This window comes from Orycteropus afer, unplaced genomic scaffold, assembly GCF_000298275.1.
Source record: "Orycteropus afer afer isolate SDZICR_OR568_19922 unplaced genomic scaffold, OryAfe1.0 scaffold01219, whole genome shotgun sequence".
NCBI classification, from domain to species: domain Eukaryota; kingdom Metazoa; phylum Chordata; class Mammalia; order Tubulidentata; family Orycteropodidae; genus Orycteropus; species Orycteropus afer.
Genome location: NW_006922806.1, coordinates 142615 through 151951, shown reverse-complemented (window position 1 = coordinate 151951; position 9337 = coordinate 142615). Strand labels below are relative to the sequence as shown.

The 9337-nt window shown below is 38.4% G+C and overlaps 1 protein-coding gene across 1 annotated transcript in view; it reads right to left on the bottom strand.

Moving 5' to 3' along the window:
* Window positions 1-9337, bottom strand: part of HEPH (hephaestin) — a 163184-nt gene that overhangs the window by 36062 nt on the left and 117785 nt on the right. The window contains exons 10-12 of the mRNA XM_007958932.1: window positions 8344-8450; window positions 5975-6200; window positions 2771-2910 (exon numbers count right to left, since the gene is read on the bottom strand). Of these exons, the coding sequence (XP_007957123.1) occupies window positions 2771-2910; window positions 5975-6200; window positions 8344-8450 (473 nt within the window). The remainder of the gene's footprint in view (window positions 1-2770; window positions 2911-5974; window positions 6201-8343; window positions 8451-9337) is intronic.

The following is a 9337-nucleotide window of genomic DNA, read 5'->3' as shown; positions in this document are numbered from 1 at the left end:
TAATTCTTGGTTGAAAAAATTTCTCTTTCAGGGTTTTATATATACCATCCCATTGCCTTCTCTCTTGCATGGTTTCTGCTGAGAAATCAGAGCTTATTCTTACTGGCTGTCCTTTGTAAGTAACTTTTAGTTTTCTCATGCTCCTTTCATGATCCATTCTTTGTCTTTCATTTTGATCAGTTTGATGGTGATATGTCTGGGTGATTTTCTTTTGGCATCTATCCTGTTTGGTTTTCATTGGAATTCCTGAATTGATATATTCTCATCTTTCATCATGTCAGGGAAGTTCTCTTCCAACAAATCTTGGACAATTTTCTCAGTGGTTTTATTTTTCTCTTCCTGTTCTGGAATTCCAATGACATGTAGGTTATTCCTTCTGATGGTATCCTACATGAACCTTAGGCTTTGTTCATTTTGTTTTGATCTTTTTTCTGCTTGATCCCTTTCCAAAGAAGTATTCAGGTATTTGTCTTCAGTTTCATTAATTCTATCTTCCATTGCATCAATTTTACTCCTCTGCCCTTTCAATGTGTTATCTAATTCTGACAATTTAGAATTAATCTTACGGATTTCTATCTGTGGATTTAGAATCATTTCTAATTTTTCATTTATTTTGTCATTTTGTTCTTGTATTTTCTTCCAAAATTCATCTAAGGTTTTGTCTGTGTTCTCCTTGGTCTGTCTCTCAATCCTTTGATGATACCTAAAAATTCTTTTGAATTCCTTATCAGAGAATTCCAATGCTGCTTATTCCTCAGGGATTTGTTCTGGATCTGTATTCTGCTCCCTTGTTTCTACCACTTTATCTTTCTTCTTTGTGTGTGCTGTGATGGTCTGTTGTCTGTGAGACATTGTGTCATTGTTGTGTTTAGGTCTCTGTTAACTGTGAAGAGCAGCCATGAGTGAGTCATGGTGAGTTTTCTAGGTGGTTGTTTATTATTGGCCCATTGGTGGAGAAGGAAGTGGTGGCTCTCACTCAGTTAGTGTAGCTGCAGGAGTTGTGGGTGTTGTTGTGTCATATTGGGAATTTTGCTGTCTTCCAATAATTTAGACAAAAATAACAACTGAATAACAATCAAAACAGTAAATGTAAATGGACAAAAAATACACTATGTAATCACAAGAACAGTAACCAAAAAAGAAAAAAGAAGAAGAAAGAAAAAACCTGCAATATCTTGGGAGAGGGAATAAGAGAAAAAAAGGTAGAGAAGGAGAATAATGAAGAAAAAAATGGGAAAAATGCAAAAAGAAAAACAAGAAACGGGGTTAACCATGAGAAAGGAAAACAAAATGCAACCAGGAACAGGGAAAAGAAAAAAATCTGTAAACTAGAACATGGGAAGGGAAGAATAAAGAATAATAGTAAAAAAGTCTAAAGTAATATAATAATAGCAGTTTTAAAACAAACTAAAAAACAGGAAAAAGAAAAAAAAAATCAGGGCAGGGTGGGGCAGGGCACCCAGGTTCCGTCCTAGCACACAGACTGGATGGAATTCTTGCCGGTCCAGAAAGTGGGTGGGAGTGAGGGATGGCCATCTTCACCAAGAGGATGTGGGGTATAAGAGTAACAAAGGGAATGTTACATCTTTCCAGTCATTATGTCCGGAATGTCTTTGGGGTTCCTGGCAAGTGGAGCCTGTTCTTAAGTCCCTGGAATCGGTGAGAACATTGTCACTTTAAATATCCAAAATGGTCATGCAACTTGTAAACATTCTAAATGGCTGTGCCCTCCAGACTAGCAAAATTCCACAGCTTAGCCCACCTTCCTCTTCGTTGCTTCCCCTTTTATTCCCCAACAGCCAGAGCAGTCCTTCATGCAGTCCCTGGCTAGTAGGGCCTATTTTTAGGTTAATTCTTAGGTCCTACCACCACTCAGCAATATCCAAGCTGTCTGTGCCATCAGGATCACTGCCAGATCACAGCTCCAGATGTATCCTTTTTTGGTGTTTTCATGCAAATTCTTCTGCTAGTTGGAGTATAATCCACTTCTATATACTTCCCTTCAAGGCTCAGGGGTCCAGGATTATCTTCTGTATCTGTGTTAATTTGTTCCCCTTTTCTTTGTTGAAGAGGGTCTGTGCAGTCTTTCTGCCTATTCTGCCATCTTTCCCTCAAACCTTTCCTATTTTTCTTAAAGCTTCCCAAAATAAAAGACACCCAACTTTCATCTGTGGAGCTCAAAACTAATCAGAGAATTTGAATCAAGCTTTGACCTGTAGGAAGAAGCCACATAGTATTTCCTAAGGAAATTGTTTCAACTTAATTTTTCCTCCTTGCCATCAAGTTTATCAGTACTTCTAGATTTCTACGTTTATATAAATGCCTCCAAATATTCCTTCTTTTTCCTAAGACTAAATTTGCTTCAAAATCTACATCTTGTTCCATGTAGCTCCTGAACTGAAGCTCTTATAATAATAAATTAAGGACTTTCAGAGATTCTGAGATGCCACTCTGAAATCCTTTACTCTTGAAATAACTGTCCACTAAGTCTGAAATCCTTGACTGAGACTCAATTACTTAGATTACTTCAATCTTTTTACCACAAAAATTGGTCACTCTTCTTCCTTTAGCTTAAGAGAAAGCTAATGCCTGATGTGAAGTAACTGATCCAGAGATATACCATCAGTCTACAATTCACAACTCAATTTTCATGTACTATACTACTTTTAACTCCTTATCAACCCATTCCATGCTATTCCTTTCTTCCTCAATGGTTGTGAAGACTTTCCTCTAATCATTTCTGATGAATTAGGTCTCCTTTTCAGCTCACCTGATAGAGGAAGCTCTCTGCATGGAAGTGGACTGTGTGTAGGTCAATATCTTGGCCCATGGCCAGCATGTACCAGGCCACTTGTTCTCCTTGGTACATGGTAAGACCTCTGAGGTTGGCATAGAGCTTACCATTGATGGCTGTAAAAAGAGAGCGAGAAAAAAATTCTCTTACATATTTTCTTTTGGTCCTCTATTTCCACTGTTCCAGATCTAGTTCCTATCATTTCTCATGATAACAGTGGCCTCTTAAATTGTCTGATCTCTATTTCATCTGCCCTCTCCCTTCTAATATATCTTCCTAATGCTATAGTGCCAGTGACAGATTGGAGTTGTCAGAGTAATCTTCCTAAACAGCTAATCTTACCATGTCACTCTGCTGCTTAAAATATTTAATAGCTCCGTCCTGACCAAAAGTCAGTTTCCAGTTTTCTTAGTCTAGTTAACAAGGTCCTTCTAAATGTAGCTCCAAACCACCTTCCCAGACTCATATACCACTACCCAACATATTTATTCCAATCAGGGTGATCCATTCTCCATGTCCCTTATGGCCCCTGAATGTTATCTGTGTCCACATTCATGTTTATGAGCTTCCCTCCCAGAAACCCTGTCCCATCTAAACTATCTTTTCAAAGCCTAGTCAAGCTTTCACCTTCCTTATGAAGGATTTCCTAATTTTGTATCTCCTATCCATATCTCTCATTCTCTTTATTCTCTTCCACCTCTGAACTCATCCAACAATGTTGTACCACTCTTGAAATTCAGTAGAAATTGCATTTAGCTATATTTTAATGTGTAGAAACTCATATCTCCAACTAGATGGTAATCTTCTCTAAGCAGGAAGTGAATGAATATACTATAGGACTATTAAAGAAAAAAGAAAAAAATCACTGCTATTGAGTTGATTCTGACTCATAGCGACCCCCTTTGAGTTTCTGAGGTGGTAAATCTTTATGGAAGTAGATTGCCCAGTCTTCCTTCTGCAGAGTGGCTGGTGGGTTTGAATCACCAACCTTCTAGTTAGCAGTTAAATGCCTTAGGCATTACACCACCAGAGCTCCTTTACAGTACTGTAGTTTCTTTATTTTCCTCAGAATGCCCAGCAGATCCTGAGCCTACAAAAAAGTGTTCAAAAAAACTTGCTACCTTCTTAAAATACATAGTGATATTAATGTACGGACATCATCATTGACTTCTTCCAAGGCCACATATTACGCTTTAGAACACCAAATTACTTATTGCCATGTTCATTCATACTGCCAGGACTTACCTAGAACACTCCTCCCAGTCATCATGTTCTCTTAGAGAGAAAGTCATTTCCACTCTACTCCCCAAGAGGAGAAATAATGAAGGGAACGTTTCCAGCTTCTCTCTCTATATATATCCCCACCAACTTGTGAATTTGAGAGAAGGCACTAAACATGCTCAACTCAGCCCCTTCTAGATTTTCTTTCCCCTGGATCTATCTGACCACAGAAAGTGATGCACACTGATTTATTCTTTCATTGCAAGAAAGATTTTGTCCCTGAACAAGGGGAGGCCTATTGTTTTCTGTGTCAATAACAGGACAGAAAAATCTATTTGTTGCATATAGTATGAGAAAACCCATTTTGTTTCAGAATTAAATTCAGTTTTCCAATAAGCCTTCTCAGTAACAAAGCTGTCATTTTAGCTCAAGCATCTCTGTCTCCTTATCAATTGCTTTAGGACTCAGGAAAGGAAGAGAAAGATATTATGTATCCCCCACCCACAAGACCCCAACAATATTTCAATTTTATCTCCATTTCTAGCACTCAGAAAGGACTGATACCTGTTGGCTGGATAGGTAGATGGCCTGATACCTGAAGATTTGGGGTGAATGGGTACATGAACAAACAGATGGAAGTAAGCATTGGCAGTACCTAATTGTGTTCAAATTCCCTATCTGTCCTAAGCCATTTATATTTCCAATTTTATAGGAATTAAAAGTTCACCCTGTGAAGTTTATGAAACATCTGTTTTAATGTTAATCATCCATCTTCCCATCATGGCAAATAGCTGAAATCTATTTTCTAATGGGACAGTGAAACACTACTTTTGAGTTCTATTAGAATAACTATGAAAGCAACACTTTATCCTCAGATTAAAATAATATTGGGCTAGAAGGGATGATGAGAGGTCATTTCATATGTTCAACTGCACTTAAGCTGTCCATCATATTTGAGACTTTCTCTTGTTTTAGAAATGCTACACAGACATTTAGAACAAGGGAAGCCTTGGATGCAAATTTTACCTCCAAAATCCATTCAGGCATAAAAAAAGTTCTTCCTTGTATCTACTATAAACACATACTCTAGCCTGTGGCTCTCTCTTCTAATTATTTTACCAGTAAATGGAACTTTTGTTTTAAAAACAGATTAAAAGAATGTTGGGGTTCATTGATAAAGCAAATCCTGCATCCAGAATTGTGAAGAAATAAGATCTTAATGAGAAACTAAACTCTATACATGTCCTGAAGGAAAGAGGAAAGGAGAGCAGAAGAAATGTGCTTGTTGTCCCCTGGTTTTTAGTACTCTTCAGAAAGCCAATCTCATATCAAAGCCTACTTAGCCCCCGTGAGCACTTCATTGCAATGTCTTACATTTATAAGTACCTATACTCGAAAGGCATTTGAAACGGAGAGGACGTAAATAGCCACCTCACTAGGTACATTGAGGCTCAAAAATGCCTATCTTCTCTATTATATTAAACTTTGCTGGCACCACCACAGCACATTTCCAGAATCAGCTTCCTGCTTTATCAGCATCTGATCTAATGTGAACCACATATTTTATATATGTATATAAATGTGCAATAGTAGGAAACATTTCTTCAAAAAATTGAGACTTCATAGAGGTTCTGATGCATGGATATGTTCACAGAAATGAGAATCTAGTAACTGGGCTGCCTGCAGCAGCTAAATATAGACATGTATGTTTCAGGAGAGAGCTAGCTTACTGCTGAATAGCCCATGAATTCTGGAGACACTTTGGGACAGAGTTCATGCTAGAATCTAAGAAGATGAATATATTGGAGTACTAGATCACCCTCATTCCATTCCACCTTTCAACTTTCCCATTCTCTCTGGAATTTGTGCTTCCATAGATAGTGGTGGATCTATCGGACAATCCCTCCAACCAACCAGTGGGGACTTCTTTGGAATAGGGATAAATTCTTGTCTACAAACCATGCATTTTATTGCTCTCCAAGAAAGTCTCATCCTGTAGGTTGACATGACCTGGCTCTTGAGGCCCATGAGTTGCCACATTCTCCTCCAGATACCATGACTGGTTCTCATCAAAGATCAAGAACAACAAGGCAAACTCTCGGTCCACATCACTCCGTCTTCCATTGGGCCCCAGGATGCCCCTTCGGCAGATGGCCAAGGGTCCCACCAGGCCACTATACATGTCCTGAAGGAAAGAGGAAAGGAGAGCAGAAGAAATGTGCTTGTTGTCCCCTGGTTTGTAGTGCTCTTCAGAAAGCCAATCTCCTGTTGAAGTCTACTGAACCCCCATCAGTACTTCATTGTAATGTCTTACATTTATAAGCACCTATATTCCAAAGGCATGTGACTGCTAACCAGAAGGCTGGTAGTTCAAACCCACCAGTCACTCCTCAGAAGGAAGTTTGGGCAATCTACTTCCATAGTGACACTGCCTTGAAAACCCAAGAATGGGTTTCTAAGAGTTGGATCCAGCTCAACAGCAGTGAGGTGTTTTTTGTTTTTTCTTTTTTTTTAAATATATTCCAAAAATCAGATTGCAACTCATGACAATCCCATTTGTGTCAGAGTAGAACTGTTCCATAGTGTTTTCTTTTTATTATTATTATTATTATTATTTTGATTTGGGTGAAAATTTACACCTCAAACTGGTTTTCCATTCAAAGATTCATACACATTTTGTTTTATGACATTGATTGCAATCTGCACAATGTAAAAACACTTTTCCCACTTCTTCCTGGTGTTTACCATTTCCCTTCGTCGTTCTTTCCTTTCTGCCTTCTTAGCTTTATCTCTGGGCAAAGTCTGCCCCTGTGATCTCCTGTTGTTGATTATTCTAATAGCGTTTACCTCCTTGGTATTATTGTTCACCTTATAGGCCTGTCTGGCATTTGTTTGAAAGTTGAACCATGGCTTGAAGGATGTGTAAGGGCTATAGTCTTGTGGGTTTCACTAGTCTGTAAGAGACAAGCAAGCCTGTTTTCTCATGATTTTGAGTTTTTTTCCAAATTTTTTTCATATTCTATTTGGGACTTCCTATTGTAATCCATTTCAGAGTGGTCAGCAGTGGTAGTCAGGCACCATCTAGTTTTTCTGGTCTCAGGGTCATGGGGGGCTAAGGTTCACATTGTCCATTAGTCTTTTAAACTAACTGTTTTCTTGTGTCTTTGATTTCCTTCACTCTTCCTTGCTCCATAAGGGGAGAGATTAATAGTTGTGTCTTAGATGGCCATTTACATGTTTTGAGACCTCAGTGGCTATTCACCAAAGTAGAAGGTAGAATATTGTCTTTGTGGACTATATTATGACAGTTGACTTTAGTGTCCCCCAAGTGGGACTATGGTCTTGAGCCACCATGCCCAGCAACTTATTCCCTTAAATTGTTTGGTTTTGGCTAATTCATACGGTTTTTAGCGGCTGATTTTTGTAATCGGACTTCTCTTATAAGGAGCATCTTGGCTGGACTCAAACTTCCAACTTTTCAGTTAGCAGACTAGTGCATTAACATTTTGCACCACTTAAAGACTCCCAGCACCTCTACTATGTAATCTTAATTCATTCTCACAACTATTTAGGACAGAGGTAAGATAGATTATCTAATTTATACTTTAGTTAGATTAGACTATTAATTGATTTCCAAACACATCAAGTGCTCTCACAATCTGGTGTCTTTTCTCTTTCTATTTCCTCTGCCTATAATGCCTTCCACTCCACCATATCCCTTATTTGCCTGTCACATTGCTATTCTGCTTTCAAGACCCCGAGGACATGTACCTTGCATTCAGATGCCTCTTTGATCTTCCCTGCCTCAATCCCCTCCTCTAAGTAACCACTCTCCTATTGACCCTAATAGCACTTTTACTAGATTTTTTATAGAGCTGTTAATATTTTGGTATATTCACCTGTTTTCCCCAAATAGACCATACTCATACATTTGTATTCACCAAAGCACCAAAGAAAATGTCTAAAATGTAGTAACCACTTAATAAATGATTGCTGATTGGCTGGCTGTGAATGCATAGCTAGAAGAGGCAAAAGAGGCAGAGTGACTTGTCTGAAAGCAGAAATTAAAGTTAGAACCCCAATCTCCTGACATCCAATATGAGGCTTTGTAGTTGAGAGTATATTGCACTAGGATATCCAAGAAGAAGTAAGGAAGAAAATCTTCAGGTAAGAAATATCTGCAGCTACCTTCGCTCTTCAATCCTCTTCTTGACTATTCAAATACACTTTAGTCTGGATATCTTATTATATTTGTTTAATAGTTTCTTCTTATCAGACTGCTTCCCTGTCTCTGACACTCACCTCCAGGCAGCCCATTTTGTCTTTACCTTGATGGGATCCACTGCAGAATAATAGATCCAGGAGACACATGCAGAGTCATTGGGTCCAGGGCCAGATCTCTCTGGTATGTTCCATTGGTAAGTGATCACCTCACCTATGAAAGGTAACAAAGGACCTCCAGCTGGACTGGGCTAGAAAATTTTCCCAACCCCCAGGTTCACATAATAGCAGTGGTGGATGCATCCCAGCACTGTTAAGACCATTCTCCATTATTTTTACACCAATTTCTTTTTTATTTTGTGACTTTTCTTTTCTCCATGCTGACACAACTTCAGCTTACTCTTCTTGCCTTGTCCTCAGAAGCCCAGCTCCAATAATCTAGGAAGGCAGCCCTGCTACTGTTCTTGCTGCTTGCAATGTTCTTCCCTTTTTATTTACATTTTGGTCTTCCTATCTTCCTACTTTCTTCTAAATATAGTTATTTTCCTAGGACCTCCATCCTCATCTACCTTTCCATACTCTCCTCTTAGAAGACAAGTGATGTTCCATGCCTTAAACATATTGTTGTAGTGTGAATATTGAAAACTTCTAATAGTAGGGGAGATTTTTCATTGGAAATGTTGTGTAGATTGGTAGTTAAATATTAGTAATTAATTGCAGACTAGACACCTTCTGAGGAGCTCTGGTAGCGTAGTGGTTAAGACAGTTGACCTTAAAGATAAGTGGTTTGAACTCACCAGCCACTCTGCTGAAAAAAGATGAGGCAGTCTGCTTCCTTAAATATTTACAGCCTTAGAAACCCAAAGAGGGTCACTGTGAGTCAGACTCGACTCAATGGCAGTGACTTTTTTTTTTTTTTTGAGGGCATGAGAAGTTCTATCATTGTGGTTTTGATTTGCATTTATCTGATGGCTAAAAAATGTTATAAGCATATTTTATATACTAATAGTCACTTGTTAGACAATTAAAGTGATGTCTCTAATTAGACATTAGAGGGACGTTTATTCAGATCCTTTGACATTTTTATTGGGTTATATTTTT